Raw genomic sequence first — 17,826 nt, 5'->3', positions numbered from 1 at the left:
TTGTAAATTTCCTAAAATTTTATTTAAAATCACTAAATATACTTTAAAAGTATTTTATCTAAGTCTTATGAGCGTACACTAGTTGAATTATGCCATATCAAATTTATTACTATTTAAACATTTTGACAATAAGGCTAGTAAATTCTAATTTTACAGCAGAGAGTAAAAACTAATGAATAATGACACAAATTATTAATATATTATAGACTATTTTAAAAATTGGGTTAATGTCCTGCATTATATTTTACTATAGAGTGATTTTATAAACATCTGATACTTATCGATAATAACACTTACGCCACTATAAAATCCATCACTTTGGTATTATATCTTCACCAGGGTAAATAATATTATTGTAATGGTCCTTCAGAGCCCTCTTTAATTTATCACATGCTTCCATGCATGGAACTCTGCAACCAATGGTCATCCAGGCTCTATCCCAGTCACATTTTTGATCATTTCTAGTATGTCTTATCTTATCACAAACACCTCCAAACTTTTAAATGGTCTTCATAACTTTTAGAAGCTAGCCAGGCCCATTTCCAATAAGCATTTTCATTTACATATATTTTCCCATTGAAATGGTTCCAGTCTAGAATATTTATGCAATTCTACTCAAATCAATATTTCCACCACAAATTACTACAGCAATGCTCTCATTTTCAGCAGGGATATACTTTTTATACAACAAAGCCGCCAATCCCATACATCCAGCACCTTCAGTGACAGTTTTAGTTGTTAGTAAGAAATTAATAATAGTGGCAGCAATTTCATTTTCTGAAACACCAACATATTAACTAATCTCATCAAAAACTGGAGAATGAACACCACCAGGTATTTTAACATTACAACCGTCAGCTATTGTAGCTGCAGTTTTATCAACATCAACAAATTTATGTGTATTTTCATAACCTTCAAGAGGGAATACTTTTTCAGCTTAAATAGCTACAATTTTAGTATTTGGCGCCACTTTTTTCATATAAGTGGTGATACCAGCGATCATACCACCTCCACCTACGTTAACAATAACAGTGTCAGGCTTTATCTTTTGATACATTTCATAAGCAATTGTAGCTTATCCTTCAACTACATCAAATGAATTAAAAGGTGGAACAAATAACCAATTTCTCTACTTGGCTAAATTCAAGGCATATGACTAAGCAGCATCGAAAACGGGACCATGTTTAATGACCTCAGCACCATATCTCTGAGTAGCATATAATTTTGTCGCTGGCGCGGATTCAGGGCAGACAATAGTACACTTAATTCCTAAAGCCTTAGATGTTTTCGCCACACCTTAAGCATGATTACCAGCAGAACAAGCAACAACACCCTAAAGCGAAGGATTTTATTCAATTGCCTTTAAAAGCATATTAGTAGCACCACGTATCTTAAATGAACCAGTCTGTTATAAATTTTCCATTACAAAGTAGACTTTGTGTCCCAGTATCTAAGTATAGTGTTAAGAAAGTAAGACCCCTGTCTTATCAGTACATTGGCGTGATACTAATCTTTCATAAGCTAACTTAACCGATTCTGGAGTAATATCTTATAAAGAATTCAAATTGGATGTATAAACAGTATTGTCACCATGTTCCGCTGAATAATCTTGATTAGTAGCTTTCTAAAGAGGAGGAGCACGTTTAGGAATATCATTACATATAACTGATTTCTTACCAAACCTTAATTTAAGTTCGGCAATTGTGGTCATTAAAGGATCATATCCTGGACTCATACATTCAAGAGCTACAAATTCTTTTTCAAATTTCCAGCTCTAAATAATAAGTACATTTTTATCAAGAATATCCATAAGTTCAATAACTTGCTGCATATCATCTACATCTATCTCCACTTTCATACTAATAAGCTCATATGATTTTTCAAGAGCCTTCTTAATGTAATACTAAGTATATGTTAAGAAATCTTGTTAATGTAGAGTAGATTAAATAGCTCCAGTAATCCAAACTGTGATTTAACTTTTGTCAGTAAAGGAGAACTTTTTACTCAAAACACCGGCTAATGGTGTTAAGAATGATCCGGTGGCTAAAGAGTGAGATTAGTTAATGAATTATCTGAAGGCTTCTAACATTTCAGCTTCTGTAACTTCTAATACATTGTCAATTTAAGGCAAGTTAGTATAAAATCTTTCATTAAGGAGTTCGTGTAGTTCATTCTCAAAAATATCAAAATTATCAAATGAGATATCAGGAATAAGTTTTTCTGGTAAAAAATCATAATTTTTAATTAATTACTATTTATTAAATTATTCTCCTTGTGAGATATAATAAAAGAAATAACCATAATTAATATTTAAATTGGCAGTTTAGATCCAGCAGGTATAATCGTTTTCATTTTCTAAAGGAAGACCTACTACATGACAGCATGGTCTTTTAGCTCTAACAGCTTAAGTAAAGTCATGTCTTGAAAAGCAAGATGTTTCTAAAGGAATAACAAGAATATCGTCCTTAATTTCTTTAAGAAGTTCATCAACTGAAATGTTCATAGCTTCTTCCTCCTGCTTGGATGTAATATCTCTTGTAAACTAACCTGTAAATGGAGCTCTAGAAACTTTAGCACCCATTTAAAGAGATCCCCAAATAGCATAAAAGTTAAATACGTTTAACTGTTAAGACGAATCAATATGTATCTCTAACGGTATACTAAAAATTCTACACGCAGCAGATAATCCTAGAATATGTTGCCATGTTTTAGGAGTACGTAAATGAACACGTAAAGTAGGTGACGCTAAAATCCGTACAAGTTGTAAATAGACTCTAGCAGCCACATGATCTGGTCCAGAAATATTGTGCATCACTAGATTAAGGTCACACCTTGCGTTTTCCGATAAAATAGGGTAAGATTTGTGAATAGTCCGCATTTGTGAAGTGGTAAATCTTAACTTCACAATATCATATTATTAAACAAGTTTAAAACAATAAACACGCGTAACACAAATATAGCTATTTGTGAATCAGAAATTTATCCTATATATTATATTGGAATAAATCTTCTTAAGACTTAAATCACAAATTAAATTTTTGAATATAATTAATTTCAAATCATTCACCGTCTGTTTTTTCATAAATATTGCTCAGTAAATCACTTTGATTTACACAAACTTCTTCGACATAATATTCTTTCTTTGCCATAATATTTTATATTTTTGATAGTTTTTATTCCAATTCCAGCTTTAGGTTTTGTACATCATCTGATAAACTTCCTACCTGTTCAGTAGCTTGTAAAATTTACTTATCAATATTACCTTTTTAAGAAATAATTATATCTATATCTTCTTAATTTATTAAAGTTTTAAATTTAGGAGCTGTATCTTATTAGTCAATCACACTTCCACCAATTACAGATTTCAGTAGATCTATTTATTTTTTAATATCTAGAATACTAATTTTACCAGTTCTTTTTAATAGTTTATTAATAGTTTTAATAATTCTCTATCTTTCAGTGTTAATACTTATAAGTGCTTCCTATACAATTTAATTCTTAACTAAAATCTGTGGTTATATCTCAAGAATCGCCTTAGAAAACTAATCAATTTAATATGTGTGCAATTCAGTCATAATTTCTTTATTCTTAGATGGGAAGATAGTATTAGATGAGAAATCAGCAGATTCTGTATCTATTATATTGCACGCCTCTTGCTCAAAATTTACTACATCCACAGTATATTGTAATTCTTAATCAATTTCTGACGGTGGACACAATAATTTTTGCTAAGCTTTTAATTTCTCAATACCTAGCTTTATAAATTTATGACTTTCGTCCAAATCCAACTTATTCTATTTGCATTTATCAATAGTATCAAAATCCTTTTTATTCTCCAAATCTACCCCTTCTTTATATTTTTTAATCTATTTAATCAGGTTTTCTCTATTTTTAATGCCTTCAACCAGTTCTGAAACATTATTCGATTCCGTTAATTTTAGAATGTCCTAAACAACTATATTAGGTATTCGCTCATCATCGATCTAAAAGACCTTGCTGACAGCTGTACAAACACTGTTTGAGCTCAGCAGGCTCATATTCTGTGTATTTTGGGTCTAATTAACTCTTTTTCCTAAAACAAGCGAATTTTTGATATCATATGCGAGCTATGTTATTTCTTGAAAGCTGAATGTCTTAATCCGTGAAATTTCGCGTTCAGCCGCTAGTTCCTTGGACACAACGTCACTTTTGGCGTAATCCACTGCTAGTTCCAGGTCGATATTCACGATTCCCAACTCGTATTGACTGAGCAGCTGAACGCACTCTACGCGGTCCAAAAATGCAGCCAGCATCAAACTGGTAAAGCCCTGATGCAGCTGAGCAAAGCTGTATTTGCTCTAGATTTTGAGCTCGAACTTTTTAACGCAAAACAACTTTACCGCTTCGATATTGTTACACCACACGGCATGCATTAGCGCTGTGAATCCATTTTCGTCTTGAATTTGCGCGTAATTTGAGTAGCAGGAGACTGCTTTTTGAAGGTTCGGGTTCGTAACGTTCATGACTGCGTACATGAGGGGAGTTCTGTTCAAGGAGTCGAAAGCAAGCTGTTTAGCGACTACTGCCTTTTGCTCAAACGCTTGGATGAATAATCGCGTCAAGGCTGATGAGGGCTCTTTTTGGATTAGGAGATCGGCGATATCCAAATTATTGAACCTAATAGCTATTTGGGATGCGTATTCGCCCTTAAAAAGGTGATCAAAATTTCCGAGAAGTGGCAAATCTGCTTCCACTAGCAACCCTTGAACAAGCTGCATGCAACCTGCTCGCGTTGCTGCCATAAGTGCAGAATAGTTGCATTTATTTCGTATATTCTTTTCCTTTTCAACGACAATGCGTGCTACATTAACATGGTTATTTTCGCAACAATACATAAGTGCTGTTTTATCTTCAGGTGAGAAATATTTACGACATAAAGTTGATTATTTTGTAAGTCTAACTTTATCTCCCCTTTATGCGGCGGCAAAATAAATCTCTAAATCTTCTGTTGTAGGTTACGTTTTCTTTGACATTTTAGGTTTTAAATATTATATATAGTATAATAAAGATACACTCCTTATTAAAATGGAGTTAAAACTTACTTACTCAGAAAAGGAAGTTTTTGACTACTTAAAATAAATTACAAACTTACCAATTAGAGCCGTTGGAGGATGGGTACGGGACAAGCTTTTAAATTTAGAACCTCATGATATTGATATTGCGGTTTAGGGTTGCTCTGGTTTAGAGTTGGCAACTATAGCAAGCCAAAATTTGACGAATCCGCATTCTATAGGAGTTATTTAATCTAATCCGAATAAATCTAAGCATTTAGAAACAGCAACTACGAAGATTTTTGAGTATTAGATTGATTTCGTAGATTTACGATGTGAAACTTACGAATAATCGTCAAGAATACCATAAGTTACACCTGGATCACCAGAAGAAGACGCATTTCGTAGAGATTTTTGCGTTAATGCTCTTTTTTATAATATTTAAGATAATATTGTTGAAGATTTTACCGGAAGAGGTATATCAGACATATTAAATAGGATATTAGATACCCCACTTGATCCAATAGTAACATTCTCTTAAGATCCTCTTCGCATGCTTCGTGCATTGAGATTTTCAGCTAGGTTATAATTTACATTTTCTCAACGTGTAGGTGATGCATTACAACAATTACCTTTAATCAATAGATTAAAAATTGTATCAAGATCTAGATATTAATAGGAGCTTGTAAAGTGTTTTGATACCAACTTGTTAACTGGAATCTAAATTCTTATAAATCACACGCATCTTTTTAAACATATTTTTATTGATATTTTTAGAGATTCATCATAATAATTTTATCTACTACCATCATTAAATGATTGGTTAGATAAAACATTAGAATTTGCTAATAAATTTTTCGTTTCAGACTAAATTATTAACAATTCAATTATTATCTCATTTGAAAAACTTTCTAATATCATATCTTCAAACTAAAATATATCTATTCAAACAATCAAAATTATTCTAGGATACTTATCAATAGTAGTAGATATGCAGTTCTAGATGACCATTGACTGTGTAAAAATTGAACACTTATAAAATGCTAATAAGTAATGCAAAAAATAATTAAATCATAGTGCAGGGTATATTATTCCACTTATTTCGGCGGTTTAGGGGGTGAAAATTTGTCTTTGCGTTACATAACTCTAGACTTTGATTTTTAATAACTTCAGGATAGAAAATTTATATTAAATGGAACCCGAAGTATTAATTGCAGCGTATGCACTTAATAAAATAGAAGGAAGCCTATTTTATAATAAAATGGATAATATTTTTTTGAATTTCCATGTGGGTATTGAAATATTGAGATCAAGACCAAGCATTCATAATTTAAAAGAGATAGCTAAACGTTACAATATTGTCGATAAAAAATTATTTGGTATCCTTAAATAATAGATTTTAGACTGTTGGTTTACAAATCCTCATTATCCGAATATTGGTAATTGGGAGAGGGACTTTCATTTTATTCAATGATATATATTATATAATAAGAATAGTGAATCCTTTCTTTTTTCACTTCACAAATGCAGTTAATTTCATCATAAGAAGCATTTTCGCCAAGTCTTAGGCCCATAATCAATTATTCTGTAAAGTAACCATAGCTGATAATCAAAAATATATCTAACAATATAGAAATATTTGAGGTAGCATATTTTAAATAAATATTTACAATTAAGCCACCACAATCCGTTTATTTGATTTAAACCTTTAAGAATTTAATATTTTTAGCATCATATAGTTCACTTTTTGTTTATTAAAATTTTACACTTATCGCTGATATTCCGTTGAACTTCTGTCCATACTAAATGATTCTCGAAATTCACGAGGAAGTTTCAGAAAAAGTAGAGATAATAGAAAACGAAGAAAGCGAAGAAAATGACACATTTATTAAAGTAAAATAAATTTAAAAATAAAATATCTTTATTTTTAGCAATACTATGTAAATTAATCAAATATAGCTAACTTTAGATGAAAATTTAGGAAATTTTATGCTTCAATAAGAGGATTACAAAATAATAGATTTAACAGAGAAAGAACTAGATATTGAATTTGATAACGTCATGAGCATAAAAATGAATAACTAATACCATATTATTACATACGGAAATTCATTCATTATATATGATTGTTTTAGCAGAGAAATTTATTAGACTTACACTTATAATGATACTGAATTTATATAGTAAGATATTGAAGAATTTTCTCCTAAAAATTCATGTTTAATTCTTTTATTGACTAAATCTGTGGTATAAAGTTCAATTTACGCCGTTTAATTTTCTAATTTCACTCACTTTTTAAACCTTTCATCAACAAGTAATAAACTTACAATCTTAAAGGCTAATTTTGAGGTAGAAAACCCGAAATCAATAGTTTTAATGAAAAACCAATTTATTATTTTCTATGATGACTTCTATCAAGAATTTGATCTAAAAAGCAAGATTATGATTAATAAATTTACGTTTTCTAAAAGACATTTAACAGATAAATTACTATAAGGTATTGTTTTAGTATCTCCGAAAGGACTAGAGAATGAACTTAATGTTTTGGCAATATTTACTAATTAGATTTAAGTATATAGCAGTAACAAACTGAAACTAGATAGAGTTCTACCAGGATATGTTACTTAATTACTTTTTGTGGATAGTAATACTACTAAAAACTATGATAGAGATCTTCGATATATAAACATTAATCTATAGTCTAAACGTATTTTTACATTTACCAATGATTTGAAAAATCCACTTTCTATGCATAAAATCGAAGATTAAAAATTTTCAATTGATTCTATTCGAAACTTTTAATTTTATAATAAATTTTTATTTGGAGTCTTGGTATCTAGTAATGACGAATATGTATTTTAACATGATTTCAGCTCTGGAAAGTTTACACGCTATTCATTGCCTGGAGGAAGACATATTTTCACTGAAATATTAAATAAAAGTTCTAAGAGTATTACAGAAAAACATGATGGTATAACTAGATAAAATATATTAGAAAATGAGTTAGCAAGTAATGAAAGATTATAAAAATTTTAAGTAGATTTATAAATTCCAGATAAAATAAGCTCATTTTCAGTTAAATATAACTTACTATGTCTATGTGGTAATAATCAGATAGCTGTTAAATATTTTAATAACAATGAAATATTTTCAACAAAGCTAGACTATTCACCTGAGTTTTGCTAATTCTTTACATAATCAGAAAAGCTAAAAATAAATATAGCTGAAGATTAATATGAAATGATTTAAGATATACCTGAAAAAATATACGAACGTGGTATTTTATGTTTTGATAAATCTAAATTCACTATATTTGATGCTCTTAATGGTACTTTAATTATTGAAAGTGAGTTTAGAGGATTTATAAAAGAAACCATTGAAGAAGGAGAGGAATACTATGTAGATGGAGATAGATTAATTGTATTTAGTTATCAGAAACTTAGTATTATTACATATGAGATTTCCCCTAATCGGATAATATTTAGAGTATAAAGAACTGAGCAATTACCAGAAAATTGCCCTATCACCATAAGATAAGTTAAAATTAGTTTAAATAATGTATATTTCTGTTCTGGACGTAAACTTATATATTTTGACATTGTAACCGCAGCTTTTTATCAAATATATGAATTTGATCATAATATAATAAGTTTTGATATGAGCTAAGGATTTTACATAATTGGGTTCGAACAAATACAGGGAGTTTTCTTTTATATAGAAGATTGTAATTCGCCTGCTAAAAGATTTGGAGAGGAAATATAGTTAAGTAGGTAAACTTTTACGTAGAAAGCAAATGGTAGAAAAATGCTTGAATATCTTTAAGGGAATGTTAATACTCAGATAAAAATGACTAAAAAATCTAAAGCATTTTAGCCTGTTTAAGGAGAAGCAGTTGATTTTCTTAGAGAGGAAGATGTTTTGTTTATTGAAGGAGAAGAAGCATTAAAAATTGTTAAAAATTCAGATACAGAAAGTGTTTTAGGTGTTACTTATTTATTTGGTAAGTTTAAGCCTGAAGTGTATTAAGATGATAAGCTTAGGGAAGCACTGTTAGAAAGAAAACAAGAGTTACGGAATGTTATAAATGAGAACTGTAGTTCTCATGAATTAATGCAAAGTATTATTGATATATTATGATTTAATCTGATTATATTTAAATTTTTGTATTCAGTAATAATTCACTTATATTCACTCAGACCTAAGTTTATTAATGATGCGCTTAATATCTGGAACATTTTGACTTTTCTCTATTAGTTTAATTTATATTGACCAATACATGAAGTGATTAAATACTTATATTTTAATTTATCTTATATATTTATGTAATTATCTCTTTACATATCATATCATAATGTAGAAAATTTGTTGACGCCTATTTCGCTTATTATTTATTATTTAAATTCTACTATTGTTATAAAATATACGATTTACAGTAAGGCGTAATTTATATATTATAATATCAATTAAATATAATATGTTTGTGTAATCATGAATTCAACATTACAAATTCTATATTAATATTAATAAATAATATCTATGTATGATAAAATGGAGTTTTCATCTTTAGTATAACATGGTTTCAAAGTTGGGCGTCAGATAGGATATCCTACAGCAAATGTACTAGGTGCTTTAGATGATGGAGTTTATGCAGGAACTGCTATATTACGTGGTGTAGTTTATAATGCAGTTATCTTTTCTGGAATTTCGAAAACCTTCTAACGTGAGCATAAAACTGTAGAGGCCCATATTCTTCATAAATTTGATGGTGATTTCTATGGAGAAGAACTTAAATTGGTCATAGTTAAAAAATTGAGAGATAATTAATAATTCTCTAATATTGATGAACTTAAGTAGCAAATATAAATAGATTGCAAATAAGTAGCTGAACTATAATGACCTGTACTTTAATTTCATATTCTTATTACCTTTTTATTATTAGAATAAGTATTTTATTTATTTTAATATATAAAATATTATAAATTTTTATAAAATGTCTTTTGCATTATCATCTAATTAAAAATCATTAAGAGTAAATAATTCTAGACCTTCATTCTAGTAACCGCTAGAAACAAATTAAAAATTTATTCTAAAGCCCCAATCAAAAGGATAGCAGTAAATCCAGTCTTCTCCATAATGCCTTCCTTTAGAAGATATTAGTATTGATTTTTTAAGAACAGAACCTCCACCACCACAGCCATATGTGCCATAAAATAGCGATTTTCCTGAGTAGGATCTTAATTATTTATCTAGATTTACAGATACCACAATTTCCCCAGATAATAATGTCCTACACGAGCCAAGATAAGGATTTTATGGTGAATCTATTTACTCGCCCGTGCATGAAATTGATTAACTAATTCGTAAGAAGGTGTATGGTATTTATGATGATCCAAAGTTGCCAATCAGAACTATGCAGGTTGAAACCTCTCCCTAAAAATCATCGGTGAAGCGCAAAAAATCACCAATAGGTTAAAAAACCCTTAAATTAGCGATACCATCTCACCCAACTACTCCAGATCTATCGGTTTAGGGAACGCCGAAAAGTATCAATTCACTCAATGCTTCAGCATCGATACCTGCACCTCATAACCTATAGAAATTTCAAACAAATTCTATTAAGCTACAATCAACAAGTAGCCGGTAATCCTCAAATTTTACCGTGTAAAACTTCAATCAGGTAGAAGCCAAATTTGCTGAAATTTATCAGGCGGAACATATCATTTTGCTAATTAGGAAAGAGCGTTTGCAGCGTTAAAATACTGCCCCGGCAATTATACACGCTGTAAAGGAGCAAATTTTGTAGAAAATTTCCATGAATCATCAGATTCAAGCTCAAAAGTAGGTGATTCAGACCTAGCTACCTATCGTTAATTAGCTATAGGAAGGAATTTCCGAGGTGCACCACAAAATTGACACCCTACCACTTTCCTATTTGACAGACAAACTTGCTTCCATTTGCGATGTGATACAACTCAAATTCGCTGGAAATTTGCAGCAGATCAGGGCGGTACCTATTGAAAAGCTTGGTGAAGTTCTGGACTAGATTAAGTAGAAATACGATTTGATTTAAGATAAAATTAGTGTTTAAAAAAGTGAAGCAGGAACCAGGATCGAGAAAATAGGGGAAGTTTTCCAGCACTGCTAGGATCTACAATACCAGCTTAGCAGTTTACTTGACAAGTGATAAATCGTCCAACTTCACTCGCCAAAAAAGTCATTTTTGAACTATTCCAACTGCTTCGCCGGGCCACGGCTAAACTGAATGATTTGCTCATCGCCAGAAATAAACAATTTAGCACATAAATTCTTCATAATTTGCTTACAGTGTGGCAGAGTAACGAGCTTCTAGCAATTAGCCAAAAGATAATTAAACTATTAAAACTAAGGCCCGAGAGATCTAACAGATGTGACTAAAAGTAAAACTGCAGCAGTCTAGTATGGTTCAAATACCATTAAATCTATAAGTGACTGAAAAAATTCCTTATTAAGTACCACTCCCAGATCAGAAAGCAAAGTTTTACAATCATATTTTTTGTCTAGGCAGAGCTCCTCGCGCTCTTCTTAACATGTAAAAAGATTGATAATTCGTTGAACATCATGTAATTTATCGTCTGGTTAAATAGTTTTATTCTACACTGAGATTCGAAAGAGGAGAATTAGAGAGTGCAAGACGGATGATAGATATGATGTTTTATGTTAAACCCTATAAACCATCATTGAGACCAAATGCACTACTATCATTGTCTTCAATTGAGCCTGAGAAAATTTAAATTTAAGCTTTATAATTGGTAAAAATCCTTATTTATATGACTCTCCACACTATGAAATACGTTTTATCATTGCGCTAGTTTCAAACTTGTCTCCTAAATACTTTCGGATATCTTCTAATGACGATTTAATACATTCTTCTAAATAAACCGTATATATTTTACTTGGTAAAGGCCTTTCGTTTGGTTTAAGCTACGAAAGAGAACTATCTGTCTCACGATTTCTAATACGTAAATTTGCTTCCCATTATTTAACTGTATCCATTTAGCTCGCAAATACAGATTAGAATGATTAAGGTGCTGTAACAAACATAAAATCTTACCTAGCATTAATATAAGCTTTCAATGGCTTTAATTGGTGATTCCAAAATTTTATAATTGTTGATGAATTTTAGGATTAGATAATTTATAATATTTGGAGCCAAACTGGTTTAGAGCGTTCAATATTAATAAATTATTAGAAAATATCATATAAATAATAGGCAGTATTCAAAGTGTGATCAGAAAGCATTAGTAATTTAAATAAAATAATTAGGTTCTATATTGTGCGTGTATGTTCGCAACTAGTTGCTATTAGTGCAATTGAAAAAATAATCTAATCTAACATTGTATTTGATTTAAGTATTATTTCTATAGATGATAATTCGTTAATTAAAATTTAATTCATATATATGAACAATATTTCTGTTGTTAGTTATCCAAGTTAAAGTTCTGTTGGCCTAGATGGAATAAGTTTAATAATAGCATATATATTTTCAAGCAAACAATACCTATTTTCCAGGGATATTATACTTTAAGCAGCAAATATTTGGGGAAGCTAATAAAGTATATAAGCCTTAGAATACTCACTGCCTAAAATTTCAACAAACTTGTCCGGGTTAACCCAAGGTACATGAAATTGTTATTCAATACTAAAATAAACAGTTTACCTAACAAACTATAAGGCAATTTCTGGAAGGATAGACTTACCATAGATTGATAAAAGTGATTCTGCTAACTCTGATTAAGAGGTGATATGTAAGCCGAAACATAAGCTTAAGAAATGAAACTATGGTAATGATATTTAAATTTGTGCACCATCTGTATCACTAACCTACTGTACTATTGAATTACTTTCTTTTTAACTAGTTAAGTTAGTTGTTATTTTTGAAGTATTGTTAGAGGATTTATGTGAAGATATAGCATGAGAAGACTATGAAAGCAGAGATGAGTTTGTGTTAGTGGTGTCATCTTCATCTTAAATTAATATTTTCCCCTTAATTTCAGTGTAACTCCCTTTTGTTAACAGCACAGCAAATGTTGTGAATATAACAGAATCATGAACTATTTTAATTTTATTCTAATCAATTAATTGTTTTATAACATTTGACATAAACATTCTAGAAGCAAAACCATATAAATATTCACTTTTCTATTCTTTTAATACAATAATATCTTATAATATCGTTTTTGTTTGTTTTTAATCTCTATGGTAAGTAAATTTTAATAAAGTAAGAAGTATAGGTTCTGCTAACACAAATGATAATGATATAATTATCTAGTCAATAAGCTAATAGTCGAAATATGTGTTAATAAGCTCATTTTAGTATTAAACATTAATAGTTATTGGTCGTTTTGATTATGACGTATCTGATTATTCTTCAGATTTAGCAAAGAAAGACTATGATTTTGCTACTTATTTTTTCTTTTACTAAGTATTAACATTTGTTCGTTTAACAGATTTCGTAAGTTGCTATTACTCATTTTATATCTAATATTAAGCTAAAAATGTGCGGTTGTTACAATAAATTTCAATAAGCTTGTCTAAAGTATTCTCTATGTTCAAAGAATCTTTGACAACAAAATTAATATAATGGGAGAATATTTATATTGAGTTAGTTGTACCTAATAATTCCAAAAGTTAAGCTAAAAATAATTCAGAAAGAGAAATATTACGTAAACTGTCTACATTTGCATCTTAGTTTATAAGACTATCATCTTTTGCACCTGCATCATAATGATCTGAACATGTCTTACTATTATCTGAATAATTATGTGGCATAGTTTGAAATGATCCTCTAGATTCTAATGAATAAAATGATTTAAAAAATGAGTCATTAAGATTTATGAAAATTCTTTCTTAATTTGGTAAAAGATAGTAATTATTATTACTATTATTGTTAGAATATCCAATAATCTAATTCATAGAATAAGTTATACCTGGAACTAGAATTGGTATATTGGAAGAAAAAGATTAAATCCAACTTATAATACTAGATTCACGGTTCATATTCGTAGCAGTGATTAAATATTATCTCCACATCTAGAAATAATGACCTTTAAATATTTCATAAAGCAAACTCGCAGCAATAACTGAATAATTCTCTTTCTAAGATATCAAAAAGATAAATGATAAAAATGCAGATAATGAGAAATAGGATGTTATTTATTATTTATTTAAGGTAGTATAAAACAACTATTCTGCTCTATGTGCATATGAAGACTTTTGCATAACTTATTCTAGATAATAAAAATCTATCAGCTCCTTTTTATTAAGATAATCTAGTAATAATGATACTTGCTAATAGCTAAATTTAAGAATTTAAGGTGAAGTAATTTCATAATAATAAAATAATTATGTTAGATCGAGTTATATATCATAATCATTTAATGTTAAAAACTCTAATTTTTAATTTTGCATATGATACAAAATTATATCGAATATAATACTATACACATCTTAAACTTGTTAATTATCTTAATAAATAAAATTTTCTAATTATAAATACTAATTATCCATTTCTTTTTAAAAACTGTTACATATGATATCAAATTATAAATCTTCTTACTTGATTTATTTTTAAGAAAGTTTAATATGATTTAACTTGACTAAGCTAAAGGTACATGCCGATGTTGTTTTTAAAATATCTACAAACTATTAAACACTCTAAATAGAATTAATCATCAGATAAATGTATTATTCAAATTATTCTTGCTAAAAATTTAGTAAATTATTATGCTAAAAACTTTCTATAATATACGGAAGGTTAAATTGTTGGAAAAAGCTATTGGTAAATACATAATTAAGTTTCATTAGTCTATGCTTAACATAGACTGGATCAAAATTATCAATTTATTAACATTCCATATAGCCTTTAATTTCCCCTGGCGTTAAGTCTGAAATATAATCAAAAATTGATGTATTATTTGCAAATATAGATGACAGAACGTAACAATTGCATGAAATTATATCAGATTTATCTAATTTTTGCTTTTGTATCATAATCATATCTATAAATCTTTACTAGCAGATAAATGTTATTATTAGTTAACAAACGTTTGAGTCTTTGATTAATTATTTTTTATACAAAAGATTTTAGAATACCTAATTTAGATCGACCTTAGATAAATCAACAGGTTAATAAAGATTTTTAATTTTATTTTAAAAGTCTGGTATATATGTTAAGATGATTAAGAATGGAAGACTTAGAATAGAAAATATTTCAGTAAAATCTGGAGATGATATTTTTTAAACAATTAATGACAATCCAATAAAAAGCAATATAATATTTTACTATCCTAATAATTTTTAGATAAATAGTGTATAATCTTATTGAAAATCCCCATTTATGGCCGACACAAACTATTCTTATAAATCAAAAATGTTAATTTGCCTAAGAATTTAAAATACTAATAATCTAATAAAAATTTTATCTGTTAATTAAATTACATTAGAATTCTTCGCAATATCTAGTAATATTGTTGAAAATATATCTGATTCATAAAATAACTACATTTATCCAATTTTCTCAACATGAATTTTCATTTCTTTCTTAAACTTAATACCTTATTAAATGTCTATACACATTTATTTTGGAATATCAAGTGTAGGGGATAATTTGTTAATAAATACTTTAGTACCTTATAGAGACGTTGAGCTACTGAATATTTATTTATAATACTAGTACATAATGTCATAAGTCTTTTAACTAATTTCAGTTATACTATGCATATCTACAAACTATCTCATATAAGAAAATATAAGAATCATGTTATTAAACTCAATAGAATCTTACTATTGTATATCAATTAATAATTATTATTATAAAAATAATAATAAGAGCTTATCCTATGTTTTCTAAATACAAATTGATGCATTTAATGATGATTAAAAAAACTCTTTGAATTCTAGTTTGGTAAATAATCCATTATAGTTTATACAGTTTTCAATATAACCCTACCAAACCTAATAAATCATTAATTATATATTTCCTGTTACTTATGTAAATTCAGTAACATAAAGCAAAATAAGAGTATATTCAAACTCAAAATTATGTCGATAAAATTTATTCTTTGTTACCATATTCAGCAAGGAGGCAACACAATTTAACAATTTAGACTAATTCTGAGACCTACGTAAATCAATTAACATCTTTGAATAAAATCTTAGCGATAACTCTGATAGTGAGTCTTTAGAAGAAATCCAAGAAAATGCCTTTTCTAAAATAAAATTATCAAGATCATCAAAAGAAATAATATACTATCCTTACTTTTTTAATAAAAATATTTCTGCATAGTAATCAGTATACTATTTTTAAAATACAGAAGCCGCATAAAGTTAAGGATTGAGAATATATAATTCTTCTAAAAAATAAATAGCTTTATTATTGTTCTAAGGCAATGTGAACAAGATTGTATCGAATAGAAACCTCGAATCTGGTTTAATGGATAAACTGCTGAATATCGAAACAAAAAATGGAATATTTTATTCAAATAATAGCCTAAGATAACTAATAAATTCTAAATATAAAGCTTACTATTTACTAGGTAACAAACCAATAAGTGGGTAAATTTAAAAATATACTTTTTTAAGAAAATCTTGATTTCTTTAATCTTAATCTGAGTATAAGTTATATTCGTATTAACAAATTTAGTATAATGCTGAACTGATATTCTATATTAGTTCTTTTCCTTTTGTTAATAGATTAAACATATCAGGAAGCTAATTCAGCCATTATTCATTAAGTATATCCTTATTTTCTTATAATGGTAACTAACATGTTGATGAATCAAGAATATCTACCTTAAAACAATAAAAAAGACATATTCGTACATAATATGGCATTGCTTATATTGGGTTTTATTTCATTATATTTAACAGTTTTTAAAAATTTGGGTTACAAATATAGTCTCTTGATCTAACTGTGTGTTCAACTAATAAAATAAATGTAGTATGGAAATGCTTTTTATTTCCTAACCAATTGTGAATTTTATCTATCTTTTTTTGTATAAAGTTAGAAATCTTTAAATCATGCTAGTTTCTTTATAATGCAAACGCTAAGCATACACAAAATGAATTTTTCAACACATGGCGGTCTATAACGTCAAATTTATTATCTATTAATCTTAGTATATTATCTGTTTGATTTGTCTCTGACCCAAAAAGATAAGGGAAAACATCTATAAAAGGTATTACTTCTCTTTGATACTTATCAAAATATTTAGATTCTAAGCCATCAACTACTTTTTATGTAAGCCTAAAGATACACTATTAAAAATTTTAGTTGTATGTATCTGTGATGAGAGTCAACAATAGTATACGAATAGTGTGGTTAATTCGGTAATCAAATAATTATTCTAAACAGAACTTTATTTGAATATCGTTCTTAAGCTAATAACTATACTTATTTAACATCAAATATATGTAATAATCATATGGAATAGGAAAATAACACACATCCATAAATGTAGACTACATTGGTTCCTCTTCTTTTAAATTTACTTTAATAATTTCATAATTTTTTCTATAATCTTCAACCTATTAGTATATTATGTCGTCAGTGAAATCTGACGCTTATACAAATTTGTAAATTAAAATATATTACTTTTTTAAAACTTATTATAACTATAATGATCTTTACTTATCCATATTATACTATTTGAGATTTTATGAAGTCGTATCAAGTAATATTTTAATTTTGGATTGATTGAGCATTAATTTCAAAAATATGTAGTATTATAATATAAAGTTAATCTAACCTCGTGCTCTA

The 17,826-nt window shown here is 28.3% G+C and overlaps 7 protein-coding genes across 7 annotated transcripts; 4 read left to right on the top strand and 3 right to left on the bottom strand. All coding sequences in view use genetic code 6, as the record gives it.

Annotated features, from left to right (window-relative positions):
- Positions 1 to 313: 313 nt before the first annotated feature.
- On the bottom strand, positions 314 to 2,878 carry SS50377_22106 (Threonine dehydratase; the record flags this gene model as incomplete). Its single annotated transcript, XM_067905998.1, has 1 exon — positions 314 to 2,878. The coding sequence occupies one exon, from the start codon at positions 2,876 to 2,878 to the stop codon at positions 314 to 316; it is 2,565 nt and encodes an 854-aa protein (XP_067767315.1).
- Positions 2,879 to 3,059: 181 nt separating this feature from the next.
- Positions 3,060 to 5,012, bottom strand: SS50377_22105 (Ankyrin repeat-containing protein; the record flags this gene model as incomplete). The annotated part of the gene is made up of 1 exon (XM_067905997.1): positions 3,060 to 5,012. One exon carries the CDS (start codon positions 5,010 to 5,012, stop codon positions 3,060 to 3,062), a length of 1,953 nt encoding a protein of 650 aa, XP_067767314.1.
- Positions 5,013 to 5,064: 52 nt separating this feature from the next.
- SS50377_22104 (Poly(A) polymerase) lies at positions 5,065 to 6,504 on the top strand (the record flags this gene model as incomplete). Its single annotated transcript, XM_067905996.1, has 1 exon — positions 5,065 to 6,504. The coding sequence occupies one exon, from the start codon at positions 5,065 to 5,067 to the stop codon at positions 6,502 to 6,504; it is 1,440 nt and encodes a 479-aa protein (XP_067767313.1).
- Positions 6,505 to 6,554: 50 nt separating this feature from the next.
- SS50377_22103 (uncharacterized protein) lies at positions 6,555 to 9,167 on the top strand (the record flags this gene model as incomplete). The annotated part of the gene is made up of 1 exon (XM_067905995.1): positions 6,555 to 9,167. One exon carries the CDS (start codon positions 6,555 to 6,557, stop codon positions 9,165 to 9,167), a length of 2,613 nt encoding a protein of 870 aa, XP_067767312.1.
- A 411-nt stretch (positions 9,168 to 9,578) lies between these two features.
- Positions 9,579 to 9,926, top strand: SS50377_22102 (Riboflavin kinase; the record flags this gene model as incomplete). Its single annotated transcript, XM_067905994.1, has 1 exon — positions 9,579 to 9,926. The coding sequence occupies one exon, from the start codon at positions 9,579 to 9,581 to the stop codon at positions 9,924 to 9,926; it is 348 nt and encodes a 115-aa protein (XP_067767311.1).
- Positions 9,927 to 10,020: 94 nt separating this feature from the next.
- SS50377_22101 (uncharacterized protein) lies at positions 10,021 to 11,214 on the top strand (the record flags this gene model as incomplete). The annotated part of the gene is made up of 1 exon (XM_067905993.1): positions 10,021 to 11,214. One exon carries the CDS (start codon positions 10,021 to 10,023, stop codon positions 11,212 to 11,214), a length of 1,194 nt encoding a protein of 397 aa, XP_067767310.1.
- Positions 11,215 to 11,228: 14 nt separating this feature from the next.
- On the bottom strand, positions 11,229 to 17,534 carry SS50377_22100 (uncharacterized protein; the record flags this gene model as incomplete). The annotated part of the gene is made up of 1 exon (XM_067905992.1): positions 11,229 to 17,534. The coding sequence occupies one exon, from the start codon at positions 17,532 to 17,534 to the stop codon at positions 11,229 to 11,231; it is 6,306 nt and encodes a 2,101-aa protein (XP_067767309.1).
- Between the last annotated feature and the right edge of the window lie 292 nt (positions 17,535 to 17,826).

This window comes from Spironucleus salmonicida, chromosome 2 (genome assembly GCF_000497125.1).
Source record: "Spironucleus salmonicida strain ATCC 50377 chromosome 2, whole genome shotgun sequence".
Classification (NCBI taxonomy): domain Eukaryota; phylum Fornicata; order Diplomonadida; family Hexamitidae; genus Spironucleus; species Spironucleus salmonicida.
The sequence above is the reverse complement of the archived record's forward strand: the minus strand, read 5'-3'. Positions and strand labels throughout refer to the sequence as shown.